Source organism: Schistocerca serialis, chromosome 9, assembly GCF_023864345.2.
Source record: "Schistocerca serialis cubense isolate TAMUIC-IGC-003099 chromosome 9, iqSchSeri2.2, whole genome shotgun sequence".
Lineage (NCBI taxonomy): Eukaryota > Metazoa > Arthropoda > Insecta > Orthoptera > Acrididae > Schistocerca > Schistocerca serialis.
Window position 1 is genome coordinate 439,781,487 of NC_064646.1, and position 14,512 is coordinate 439,795,998.

At 43.8% G+C, this 14,512-nt stretch overlaps 1 protein-coding gene across 1 annotated transcript in view; it reads right to left on the bottom strand.

Annotated features, from left to right (window-relative positions):
* LOC126418539 (ataxin-2) overlaps positions 1-14,512 on the bottom strand; it is a 130,409-nt gene that overhangs the window by 82,972 nt on the left and 32,925 nt on the right. Inside the window, exon 7 of the mRNA XM_050085352.1 lies at positions 2,475-2,752. Within this exon, the coding sequence (XP_049941309.1) occupies positions 2,475-2,752 (278 nt within the window). The remainder of the gene's footprint in view (positions 1-2,474; positions 2,753-14,512) is intronic.

Sequence of the window (14,512 nt, forward strand, 5' to 3'; positions counted from 1 at the left end):
TCATGGAATGAAAGTTCTGTATGAGCAGAGTAAAAAGGAGACATAAATTCCACAAAAGCCATTTCCCCATGTGCCAAATCATGGCTAGTAAATATTTACTATTGCACAGTTTTCCTGTCAAGTGTTCCCAGTCAGGTGATACGAGGGGAATGGTTTTTATGGAATTATGTCCCCATTTTATTCCACTGACATAGAACTTCTGTTCCATGACAACAGTGGGGGGTGAGGATGACCTCATATGGTTAAGTGATATTTTTTAAACCACATGATGGAACTTTAACGTGTTCTGAAATTATGTATGCAATAAAATATTGTTGATTCAGCAGCTGCTGTGCAGTTTCTTCATTTTACAAAATGGACTTTTGTAGTTGCAGCTGCCCCATAAGATGCCCCCTTTGTACTAAAATCAATGGTACACAATATATAATAGTGTCTTTAACACACACACACACACACACACACACACACACACACACACAGGCAGTCTTCTTTCTCCGGCCCTCTCCCTCTGAATATTAGCTGATATCAAGAAAACATAAAATCCAAAACCGATTTGTGTTCCCTGTTAACTTGGCACAACTCCAACTATTAAATTTCCTTGAATCTATAGAATGCTTAATAGCTTTCACATTCTACTTTCATGAAACATTTAAATAATAAAGTAAAATAACAGTAATCTTAAAGTATATAATTAAAACACTGATCAACCAAAACCCTATGAGCATCATCTTAATAATGTACTAGCTCAACTTTGGAGTGCAATACAGCAGCATTATTGCATGGTATGAATTCACAAGTCCTTGATAGATTTCTGAAGCTATGTAGCATCAGATGTCTCTGCAGATATCACACTATTCCTATAAATTACAGGTTGCTGGTTTGTCGATGTGGAGCTGGCATCCAATAGCATCCCAAGTGTGCTCCATCAGTTTCAGATCAGGTAAATTTGGTGACCAAGACATCAACACTAGTTCACTATCATACTCTTCAAACCACTATACCATGATTCTGGTCTCGGTTTCCGTTTTCCAGCAATCACCATCAGGGAAGACATCAAGCATTTAGGGATGCAGTTGGTTCACAATAATGTTTATGCAGTCCACAGCTGCCTCAAAGGAATCAACTACCACCACATAATGCAGCCCACATCGGCTTGCACCTGTGGCACAATGTACACTTTGAGCAGTCTGTCACCTGGGTGATCGCAAATCTGAATGGGACTGTCGACACTGTGTTACCAACAAAATTAAATGATTCAACCAGGTGACATTTCCATCGATTCACGGTCCAATCTCAATGATCCTGTGCCCACTCCAATTTTAACTGACAATGTTGTGTCAATACGGGAACAAATATGGGTTATCTGCTGCTGAGCTCCAAGGTCAACAATGTGTGCTGAACAATGTGCCCTGAAACACCTGTGGTTGCACCAGCATTATACTCTTGTTATCGGTCACAGACTGCTGCCTGTCTTACTTTACAGACTGGACAAGCCTCTGACCATTTCTGTGATGAGGCATGGACACCCAACAAATCGTACTCATGGTTTCACTGTCATTACAACAGTTTTCCTCAATCTCACGATTAGCAAACTAACAAAAAATCTTCCTTGTGGGCCACAATGATTGTCCTTTGTCAACGTCGCTTATGTCAGTGGATGCCCCATTTGTGGCCACTACACTTGCTAAAATGATTCCCATTTGCCTCTGCTCTGCATATACACTTTCCTTATCATGTCACATGTCTGCAGTGTCACCATAACAAGTTCAATACTGTTTCGGCTCATCAGTGTGTATCAAACATATTGCTCTTCCACATTCTCAACTGTTTATTCATACCATATTCTTCAATGCTGCTTCGAATTCAATTTATTCTACAGACATGCTCAATGACATACTACCACCTGCTACACAGAACAGAGGTGTAAAGTCTTATCTATGACTAACGTTCATTGCCAACAGTGTTATCTACCATATCCCTTGATGTAAGATTTGATAGTATACTATTTCTAAATACATTGTCATTATACCGATTTCTTACAACACTGAAATTAAAAATGTAATAATTTTAACTATTGGAAATATGCATATTTCAGCACACACTCTTCACAGAACTACACTATTTTACCCAACAGAACAGCAATACAATTTATCCTCTAAAACAATAATAATATAAAGACAGTGGAACCAAGGAGCAACTTGCTCCATTGAGAACTGCTGAATCAGTGAAAAGAAAGACTAAAAAATCTAAAATCTCCATCTACCCACAAACTAAAATTACCATTTAGTGTCAAATTTGTCCTTATGTAACATCATGGAATCTATGTCGTCAAGTCAATAGTACATACAAATTCCTTTTACTGCACTAGAAACGTCATACTATTAAGACATCAAAAACTCAAGTAATTGCACATTCAACTGCAAAAATATTCCATACAAATGGTGGGAAAAAATTACAATTGCCTAAGTCATTACCTTTGTGGTTGGAGCGGTCACAGATGGGACAATTCCAACCCCATCGTTTGCAGGAGACCGGACTGGAGATGGCGAGGCAGGTAAAGGGCTCTGTGCTTGGTGAACTGTGGCTAACGGAGCCTGTTGTGGAGGTTGACCCTGTGGAGGCACACTTGTCCCTGCTCCTGCACTCGGAAACGGTGCTGGCGGAACAGATGATGGCGTTATAGCCACTGGGTGTTGCTTTGTGGGTCCCTGATGATGTCCCTGAGATTCCACGTTTGAGAAAGCTCGAGTGCCTGTAAAATATCATTTAGCTAAAACACAGGAGTTCTTCATATCATGTCAGTTTCACAAATGACTATGTCTGTCAAAGAGAAGTCACAGGGCAGCAGATGGAAAATGAGGATTCTCAAATAGTATCAGGCTGGTCATGCTGATTGACAAATCCACAACGAGTATGAAGGATGTATTTCTGTGAATGTCATGCTGTCCAACAGGAACTATGACAAAGTCTACTACACAAACCTCAAGTCAATGAAATACCAGCCAAAACAGTAGGCAAAGCCAAGGTTACGAATTTTCCTCTCGTAATGGTAAAGACAGTTTACTGCACAGTGAATCCACTTCAAAAACAAATACAGCAAAATTTTAATTTTTCTACTATGATTTTTTACATTTATTCAATATTTCTTTTAATGAATAATTTCAAAGCATTTACAGGAATAGCTAATAGGACTTAAAAATGAATTGCAGTAAAAATGACTTTTCAGCTAAAATGAAACCGATAGCACATTCAAAATAAATTCTGCAGTTTTTTGTTTTCCATGTTACGCAGTTCTAAAGCTTACTTTCACTAATTATGCACTACTTCTATTTTCACTGCAGTTTATATTGTACTTCCAAAACTATCAAAACAAAATTTTATTTTCAAAGAGCACTTTATCAGTATCTTTGCAATCACTAGACTGTAATGAAATTCTGGAAGCTGGCTTTAAATTTCAGTTTTCTGAACAGCTTTGAGAATACAACTAGGATTTTATATTACAGCCTCACTGATAAGTATTTAATCAAGACAGCTCAGCAGCATTGTCTGACTACCTGTGACCAAAAGTAGCGAGCCAAAGATGGAGGTGCTTGATCAGGCAGCACGAATCATGTTGCCAAGCTTAATATCATGTAAGGGTGTTAAATGAAGGGCACATTTACTAGAACAGGCACTGTCACTTGTTGTTTTGTTTAAAAGTAGTTTAGGGTAATCTGCTTTTTAGTGTGCATTCAATTCTATTTGATACTAATGTACGTCAGGTGTGGTGAGCATAGCACACTGAACATATTACGTGAAATTCAGGTTAAGAAGAAAGAAGGTCCGCACTTGGAAATTAATATGCTTGGTGAAAAGATACTTTCAGAAAGAATAGTGAACCGTTGTTAATTGCTGGAAAGAGCACTGTGGCAGCTTTGGAAATAAGCATAATACTGTTACAATACTGGGGAAGACTGATATAATGTAGATTCTTATGACTAATACAATACTACAGAAGACATGAATAAGCAATCAAGGTAAAGTGGCAGTGCCAAACAATTTCCAGGAAATTGTCGTTTATACACCAGTTGATGGCACTACATCTGGTTCAATGACTACATCATCCTCCTGGCCATCAGTTTCTTCTCTCATAATCTGAATGATATCGTCACTGAGAATTTTGAATTTAGTGTCCGAAGATCACAAGTAAGCCTCTTGTCTATATCCTCTGCACCACAACTGGAATGTCCACATATTTTCAAAAGGATCTTTCTTAGGTCCTCAAGTGACACTTCATCCTCTGCTGCTTCTCTTTCTTCATCTCCCTTTTCATCACACTCTGCTTCTCTTTCTTTATCTCCCTTTTCAAACTTATTCTTTTCATTTTTGGCTTTCTTTACCTATCTTTGGTGGAGTCACTCAATTTATTCCAACCTTTTTTTACTGTGGCTGTCTTCAGCAAATTCCTTGCTTCTGCCACCATGTAAGAGCAGTCTAAATTCAATTTTTGGTGGTGAGCCTCAATGCTTTCAGTTTCATCTTCTGTTAAAACATCCTCAACAGTTGTCTTCTGTAAAGTCAATTTAGATTTTTGATAACCAATTGGTCCACTGGCTGTGTGCTATCATGTTTCGATACTAACCCAGGGCATCTCAAAGTTGGCAACAGAATAGTAAGTTTCCTTCAGATGCCTGTAGCAGTCATGTGGGATGCAGCAGACCCAATGGTGCCATGGCTTCAATGGGTCTGGACTATGAGTGCCCTCAACCACTGCAATACAGGACAGTCAGCGACCGCCACAGATCCCACTCACTTGTATCCTTTTCGCTTCGTGATGCTATGCCAACATAGTCTAGTAATGGCTCTCCCACTATCGTTCATGCTTTCATTCAGAGAACCTCCTCACTGGAGCTACTGTACAAGCTGGACTATTTTTTGCTGCATAATTTGTACTGAATCTTTGCACACTTGGAGAAATACAATCTTCTGTTTTCTGTACTTGTTCGCTAATCATTTCTGCTCTTATCCGACTTTTCTATGGCGACAGCTGCTGCACCACTCTGTAGCCAACCTCTCCTTAGTGTTGTGTACAAAGTAGTAACAACATACCTGGCAACATGTACTAGTATCTACATGAGGCCATCGTCAAGTCTGGTTTGCTTCTCCCTGTTCTTTTTCTTGTGTCCCCAGTGTTTGTCTTGCTTGTGGTCTTTATGTTCGAGGTTCTGAGGCTGCTGCTTTTGCACCCCTCTTTTTGCTTTCTCTGTGCTTATTTCATGTACTGCTTGGTTACATGGTTATCTCGCCATAATCACCTGCTGCATCACCTGCAGTTGATCTAACTCAGTTTGTTCAGTTTGAGAGTCAACAAATGGGACAACTGCTCAACTGATGAATCGCTTCATGACGGTGAAGATGACTCCACACAAGACGCTGGATCCAACAGCAGCGCCACTGTCTATGTGCTGCAATGTCCTGAATTTGAAGACACGAGGGAAGACTGGACAGAGTACCTGGCACAATTCAATGCACACATAACAGTGCATCACATACAAGGTACTGACAAACATTCTTATTTCTCGGGCATGGCAGGAACAACTGTTTATAGGTTGTGCATAAAGTTGTTTCCCAAGTTGCATCCTGAGATGGTACCATATGTGGACCTATTCCAGGCACTTAGAAAGTATTATGAGGGCAGGGTACAAGTGGCAGCTGCCTGTTACAAAATTCTTCAAGTCACAAACAGCGTGTAGTGTGGTTTTAAAGGCCCAAAGTGTCATTAGTGCAATACAACAGTGTAATAGCTGTTCAGGAAATGATCCCAACTCAATCCACAGTGCTGCACGAGGTCAAAATTGCTGGAAAATTGGTATATTTGCAAGTTGAAACTGGAACTTCAATAATCGGCAAGACATTCCTGTCTTAGGCACATTTAGACTTCCTGCAACTTTATGAAATTTGATGAAGGTAGTGACATTTACAGTGGTTTCCTCCTGAGGTCATGATAATATTTTTGGCCTAGGCGCTTAATATTTGTTGGGTTAAGCATTCAGGATACTATACTTTCAGTTTCTTTCTGTGATCCTTGGGACAGTGCTGCTGTTATGTACAGAATTTCAAGATTTGTTTTCGGAGGGTTTAGGTAAAGCCAATAATTTTGTTGCCCATGTCACAATGAAGGAAAATGCATAGACATCTTTTGTTAGAACTTTTACTGTTCCTCATACTCTTCGAGAATAGATGGCTCAGTAACTTAGTACTTTGCAAGATAGTGGGGTCGTAGCATCCATTACTGACAGTCAATGGGCACCCCCTCTTGTTACTCTAAACAAGCTAGCCGGCGGAGTCCGATGGTGCACTGATTATTTAAAAAAAAAAAAACACACAATCCTCAAACCGCCACTGACAGTTGTCCCTTGCCGCACCTGGAAGAACTGATGGGTAAATTCTGTGCCAATCAATACTTTTCCAGAATTGATTTGCGCTATGCTTACTTGCAAATCTCTCTCTATGAGCAGTCTTGAGAAGTCTTTGTCATTAACATTCATCCGGATCTCTTCAAATTTTTGAGATTGCTGTTCGGTAGTGCCCCCAGAGAGGCCATATTTCAGTGTTTTCTGAAGCAGCTGACTGCAAAAGTCCTTTTTGCTCAAATTATTTTCATGACATTGTTGTCTCAGCTCACACTACTGAACAACACATAAGTAATCTCTGCACTTTTGTTTCAAGTGTTGTCTGCAGCTAATCTCAAAAGTAACAGAGACAAATGTGTGTTTTTTCACATAGAACTCGAGTTTTTAGAACATGTTGTTAATAGCCAGGGTGTTCACAGATTGCAGTTCAATCTGTTTGCTATCCAGGGTGTCATCCGCACAAAGCAGTTGGTGCAATGTCATTGCCCTTGGCACGGTCTGGCTGCACGAACTGAACAACTGACTTCCCTGTGCCACACCTGAGCTGAACATCAGTCAGCCCCGTGTCAGCAGTTCTCCAAATGGCCCAAACCACAAGTACTCTGGCAACATTTGCACTTTGATTTCGCAAATCCTTTCTGGAATACACAACAGCTAGTCATCACTGACACTTTCAGCAAATTTTCTTCTGCAGTTCCTACACATTCTGCTATGGCTTGTTCCACAATCCAAGCCGTGTTGTCGATCTTTTGCATTGAGGGATTGCCTGAGTTGACTGTGACTGACAATGGACTCAATTTTGTTGCTGCCGAGTTTGAACAGTTTTGCAATGCTTTAGGCATTAACCCTGTGCACTGCTCCACCAATCCAACAATGAATATGAACACTTTGTGCAGACATATAAGCAATAGATGGACAAACTTTGTACTTCCCACACACAGGATCAAGCTCTGTTGTTCTCGTCTTCCTACCATTCATAGCCCTGCAACAGACCATCGCCGGCGGAGTAGTTATGATCGGAGCTATGGCACCTTGCTTCTGCCCAGATAGGCAAAGTATCAAACTAAAAATTCGGTCTTTTACAGATTGTATGGCAGACAGAGGCAAAGGGAGCAAGGCACCATTGTACAACTTCACACAAAGAAATTTATCCATGTGAATTGTTTGAGCCTGCCGCATGCTTTGTACTTTAAGATTCTACACATGCCTGCCTGGACGCCACAGCCATCGCCGCATCTGGCTCCTGCAGGGCCTGTCCTGTCAGCACCAGTCCCAGAGCCGATGGAAATCTGTGCCCTTTCACAGTTTAGTTTTGTTTTGTTTTAGGGCACAAAAACAACTAGGATCATACACGCCCATATCATAACAGCAGAACACAAAGACAAGAAAAGAAGTTATAAACGACCATACATTAAGCCCAATCAAAGGAAGGAAAGAGAGCTAGAAACAAGGACTTGCACAAAGGTTCATAAAATACTCCATAGAGACAACAGAGATCCTGAACTAAAGATTCAATATCCTCCACCAAAAGTATAAAAAGTAAAATGCGGTTGACAGCCCACGTGTCATTTGCTATAAAGGCCAATAGCTCAGGCGGCAAACATAAAAAAGAACATAAGTGATTAAAAATAGAGCATTCCATCAGGAAACGGTGAACTGTCAACAGTCCCCAATGACCACGAAGTGGTGGGGGAGCACCACTTAAATGGCGATGTCTAAAAAGGCAGTGCCCAATACACTGCCAAGCTAAAATGATTTCCTTGGGGCAAGAGGTCGGCCAAGCCACTGGGAGAAATTTAATTCCCCAGAGTTTGTTCCCATGAAGGGAAGACCAGTGGTGATGCCTAAGTTACATCACCTGCCGACAGAGGGCAACGCAGAGATCATCGGAGGGAGTGGAACAACTATCGAGGCACGGTTCGAGGACAGCAGCCTTGGCATCAGCGTCAACAGCCTCATTTCTTGTCAGACCAATGTGACCAGGAGCCCACATGAGAATCACAGTAGCCCCATTGACAGTGAACAAGTAAAAGCATTCCTGGACCCATGCACTAAGGGATGGGTAGCGTACAGCATGGAGAGGCTCTGAAGGGTACAGAGAGTCGGGAACAATTTAAAAACCTGTGTCGCCAGTTTTACTGCATGGCCTGATACAGAGCGAAGCGCTCTGCTGTAAATACTGAGCAGTGTTCAGGGGGCCGATACCAAAAGGAGTCAGTGGCAATGACGAAGGCACACCCAACTCCACGGCTGGCCCGAGAGGCATCAGTGTACACAAATGTACTATGGCGAAGTTCTGTGCGAAGGTCGAGAGACTTATGGCAATAGAGTGAGTCTGGACTAGTGTCCTTAGGAAGCGAGTGAAGTACACGGTAAACAAATGCTGGCACATGAAGCCAAGATGATGAAGAGTTCACACACGTTGGGAAAGTGGTAGGTAGCATGAAGTTTAGCCACTAGAGCAATAGACAAAAGCGATCTCCAGGAGGTAACAGGGAAGAGGGACACACCTCATACTGGCAATCAAAGGAGTTATCGAAGGAGGCACCATAGGACGGGTGGCCAGGCAGACAAACAGTATCTACTGAGGAGAAAATCACGGCAGTATGACAGCAGTAGTTTGGCGCCCTTCTGCATACAGACTCTCAACTGACCTAGTGTAAATGGTGCCAGTGGCCAAACAGATGCCACGATGCAAGATTGTATTGAGGAGGCATAATATGGATGGACGCGCAGATGCATAATCAAAACACCCAAAGTCTAGTTTTAATCGGACAAGGGACCAGTGGTGATGCCTAAGTTACATCACCTGCCGACAGAGGGCAACACAGCCTCTCCATGCTGTACGCTACCCATCCCTTAGTGCATGGGTCCAGGAATGCTTTTACTTGTTCACTGTCAATGGGGCTACTGTGATTCTCATGTGGGCTCCTGGTCACATTGGTCTGACAAGAAATGGCTTTCAACAAATCAAAAAAACATGACCACAGTCTGGTATTGCTGCAAAAATACATTAATGACATGGACTGACGAAGTGACAAGACAGTCAACTGCAGAACTGTGCATTTGAAATTCATATTGTGCAGTCTTTAGTAAATTGTGAACATCATCTGGCCCTGGGATGGAGGATCAGGATGAAGTGAGAGCATGATCTCGTTCCCTCATAGTAAAGGCGCCATTGTATCACCCATGATTCTAAGAGAAGAGTATCACCTGAACTGCCTCTACTTGTTTCCTATGGAGGAAGGCAAGGTGATAGTGGGTGGAGCTGGAAATCTCCACGAAATAGGGGCCCAAGCAGTTGGAGACAGCAATAGGGTCCACTATGACCATCTGCTATGGTCATGCCGGAAATTGGGGAATGGACCTAGGCCCCAGAGTGTCTTGGAGGTTAGCCCACAGAACAGAAGAGGAAGTGGAACTGTTAAAACAACTAGTAAATTAGCTTTTCTGCTGAAGAATGTGATGGCAACTGTTTATAACAAATGCAGTTTGTATCGTAAGATGACAGTTAAAAAATTGGAAAGCACATCTCCACACACGAATTGCATTGTGGCATACCTCAAATCCACCAAGGGACCACGACACTATGAGGTAAAGATGAAGTGCAAGGAATAGAATGTTCTGAGGTGGTAAGTATAACATTGGGAAGGTAGTTTAGCTGGTAATCACAACTAGGGAAATGTTAGTTGAAGGTTGCCAGGGAGGAGTAAAGCCTCCATTCGGCCATAGAAAGCTGCCATTTAGGTGCACACCTAGATGAGGTAGGAGTCAGCAAACAGATAGCACACAGGAAATGGTTGTTAGAGTATGTCAGAGAGAACAGATCACTCGAGACAATGGGCAGGATGGCCAGTGTGCAAAAGGAGAGGTTCAAAGACGAATAGCTGTGCATGGAGATCGCAAGGAATGTGGGTGCTCCCGTGTTAAGGAAGATAAGGTTAAGTCAATTGAGAAGGTCAGCCAAGATGGCACCTCTCCGACAGGTTCTGAAAGAACACCAAAGGGGACTGTGCACATAAAAGTCACCGAGCTGCAGAAAGGGGTGACGTAGTTGCCCAAAAAGCTGGAGGAAGTCTGCTGTGTTGCACTCAATGTCAGAGGGATTCAGGATGTTTGGTTTGTTTGTTTGGTTTTGCTTTAGGGTGCAAAAAACAACTGGGGTCATACGAGCCCAAGTCAGAACTACAGAACACGAACACAGAGAGGAGTTAAATGACTATACGTCAATCCCAGTTGACAGAAGATAGCTAAAAACAGGCATGTGGCAAAAGAGCTGAAACAGGCATGTGGCAAAAGGGCTGAAACAGACACCACACAGAAACGAAGGTCCAAAACTGAAAGTTAACTGGCCTTAGCCACATTGCTTCGATGGATAAAAAGTAAAAAACGGTCGACAGCTGGCACGTCATTCACTAAACAGCTGATAAATCAGATAAACCCAAGCTGGAAGGTAAATGGTTAAAAATATGGCAGTCCAGCAGGTAGTGTCGGACACACAATATTTGGGTGCAATATGTATGAAGTGGAGGGGTAGCACCACTTAGAAAATTATGATGGCTGAAAAGGCAGTGCACAATACACAGCCAAGTTAAAATAATCTCCTCCTGGCAGGAAGGCCGAGAGGAGGTCGTCAAAGGTACTGGGAGAGGCTTAAGAAGCTGAACCTTATTCCCATTGGCGATGCCAAAGGGACACCACCTCCTGACAAACAGCAGTGCAGAGATCAACTGAGGGAATATAGGTACTCGCAAGCTGAGATATGATGACTGCAGCTTTGGTAGCAGCATCAGCAGCCTCATTTCCTGGCAGCCTGGCACGGCCAGGAACCCACAGAAACATCAGACTGGCTGCACCAAGAGTGAGCATGTGAAAGTTTTCCTGGACCCGCTGCACTAAGGGATGAGCAGTGTACAGCACACACAGACTTTGGAGGGTGCTGAGTGAGTCTAAGCAGAGGACACAATTGGGAAGGCTGTGTCACCGGACGTACTCCGTGGCCTGATACAAGGCGAAAAGCTCGGCTGTAAATACCGAGGAGTGTGCCGGAAGCCGATATTGAAAGACACAGGTGCCAATGACTAAGGCATACCCGACCCCACGGTCCGTCCGAGAGCCATCAGTGTATACAAAGGTATTATAGCGACATTCCATGCGAAGGTCATGAAACTGAAGGCGATAGACCGAGGCTGGAGTAGTGCCCTTAGGAAGCGAATGAAGGCCAAGGTTAACATGGTCGCTTCATGAAGCCAAGGTGGTGAAGGGTTCACACCCACTGGGAAAGTCGAAGGTAGTGTGAAGTTAAGCCGCTGTACCAAGTGGCGAAAGCAGACTCCAGGAGGTAAAAGAAGAGGGACGAGCCCCATACTGGCTGTGGTGTCACCGCCAGACACCACACTTGCTAGGTGGTAGCCTTTAAATCGGCCGCGGTCCGGTAGTATACGTCGGACCCGCGTGTCGCCACTATCAGTGATTGCAGACCGAGCGCCGCCACACAGCAGGTCTAGAGAGACTTCCTAGCACTCGCCCCAGTTGTACAGCCGACTTTGCTAGTGATGGTTCACTGACAAATTACGCTCTCATTTGCCAAGACGATAGTTAGCATAGCCTTCAGCTACGTCATTTGCTACGACCTAGCAAGGCGCCATTATCATTTGCTATTTATCTTGTGATGCATGTACCGTCAGACCATTGTTCACCAATTATGGATTAAAGTTAAGTATTCCAGCAGCTACGTACTTTTCCTGATAGTATAATTACTTTACCTGTTCCAGACCTCACGCCAGCCTGCGTGAGTTAAACGCGTGCCTTTCGGCTACCCATCATTGTGGATTGGCTGCCTTGCCAGTCCACAACACTGGCAATCTAAGGAATCATCAAAAAAGGAGGTATAGGAGGGGTGGTCACGCATGGCAGACAAACGGCATGCATACCTGCTGAGGAGAAAGTCACAGCGATAGCACAGTGGTAGTTCAGCAGCTTTAGCATACAGACTCTCAACTGGGCTAGTGTAAAAGGCACCTGTGGCAAAATGGATGCCACAACGGTGGACAGGGTTAACATGGTGTAAGAGGGATGGGCGTGCAGACGCATAAATAAAGCACCCATATTCGAGTTTCGAACGGACAAGGGACCGGTACAAACAGAGGAGGGTGGTTCAATCGGCACCCCAGGAAAAATCATTGAGGACACGTAGGACATTGAGGAACTGCGTACAGCGGCCTGCCAAGTAAGACATGGGAGGACCAAGAGAGTTTCCTATCGAGCATGAGCCCCAGTAATTTCATAGTTTCAACAAATAGAAGGGCAACAGGCCCAAGATGGAAAGATGGCGGGAGAAACCATTTGCACCGCCAGAAATTCATACAGACGATTTTCTCAGTGGAAAAGCAAAAGCCATTGTCCATGCTCCAGGAGTAAAGATGATCAAGACAGTGGTGAAGACGCCACTCAGTGAAACATGTCGGTGGAGAACTGCAATAGATGGCAAAATCATCAACAAAAAGGGAGCCAGAGATGCCTAGTGGGAGACCGGCCATTATAGGGTTAATGGCGATAGCAAACAGGGCGAAGCTCACGACGGAACCCTGAGGCACACCATTTTCCTGGATAAAGGTGTTCAACAAGGCAGAACCCACATGCACCTTGAAAACTCATTCTTGTAAAAATGCCCATAGTAAACAGGGCAGGTGCCCGTGGAAGCCCCACGTATAGAGTACGGAGGATACCAGTTCTCCAGCAGACGTCGTAGGCCTTCGTCAAATCAAAAAACACGGCCAGTCTAGGATTTCTGCAGAATACCTTTCATGACATGGATGGACAAAGTAACAAGATGGTCAACTGCAGAATGCCGTACTCTAAATACACATTGTGCATTCGTCAGTAAAATTGCGAGACCTTTGCGGGTCTGAAGGCCGAGAATGTTGCATTGGAGGAGCATCATGATGATGAAGTGATGTAGGGGTGCCACCTAGGCAGCTGCCGAGTGATAGCTGGGGAAGAGGCACCACTACAGGACACAAGAGGAGGATCCTTTCTTTCTTTCTTTCTTTTTTTTTTTTGTTTGTTTTGGTTTTAGGGCGCAAAACTGCTATGGTCATTAGCGCCCGGTCCGTGACTTAGGGAACAGTAAAAACCGAAACTAGAAACCAGCAGCAGCAAAAAAAAAAAAAAAAAAAAAAAAAAAAAAAAAAAAAAAAAAAAAAAAAAAAAAAAAAAAAAAAAAAAATGGAGAAACAAAGTGGAAGGAAGGCTTAAAAATCCACTACAGAAAGGGGTTGGTTGTCCCCAAAAAAAGCTTCAAATGACTGACGTCATTTCACTGGCACTAATAAACTCGAGAACGCGATCGGCCGAGTGCGTGTCATCTGCTAAAATTGATGATATATCAGGCGACAGCTGTAGACGGGAGCGTAATGGAGTAAAATAGGGGCACTCAATTAAAAGGTGTCTTACCGTCCACAGCTGAGAGCAGTGGGGACAGAGTGGGGGAGGATCGCCGCTTAAAAGATGTCGATGGCTACAAAAACAGTGCCCTATCAGGAGTCTAGTTAAAATTACCTCCTCCCGACGACGCGTTCGGGAGGAAGAGGTCCAAGCACAAGGAACAGCTTTCACGTCCCGCAATTTATTATGGGGAAGTGTCGACCAATGTGCGTGCCATAAAAGAACAACACGACGACATAAAACACACCGTAGATCGGCGAAGGGAATCGATTGAATAGCTGGCCGAAGAAGAGAGACTGCAGCCTTGGCCGCAATATCGGCCGCCTCATTTCCACAGATACCAACGTGTCCCGGGAGCCAGAGGAACGCCACCGAGACGCCCCCCAGGTGGAGCAAGCGCAGACAGTCCTGAATCCGGTGGACCAGAGGGTGCACAGGGTGAAGAGCTTGGAGACTGAGGAGAGAGCTGAGAGAATCTGAGCAGATAACATACTGTATCCGCTGATGGCGGCGGATGTAGTGGACAGCCTGGAGAACAGCGTACAGCTCCTCAGTATAAACCAAACACTGGTCGGGAAGCCGAAATTGATTTGGGGTGACACCAACAATATAGGCGCTCCCTACACCTAACGATGTTTTCGAGCCATCAGTGTAAATAAATGTGGCTTTCTTCA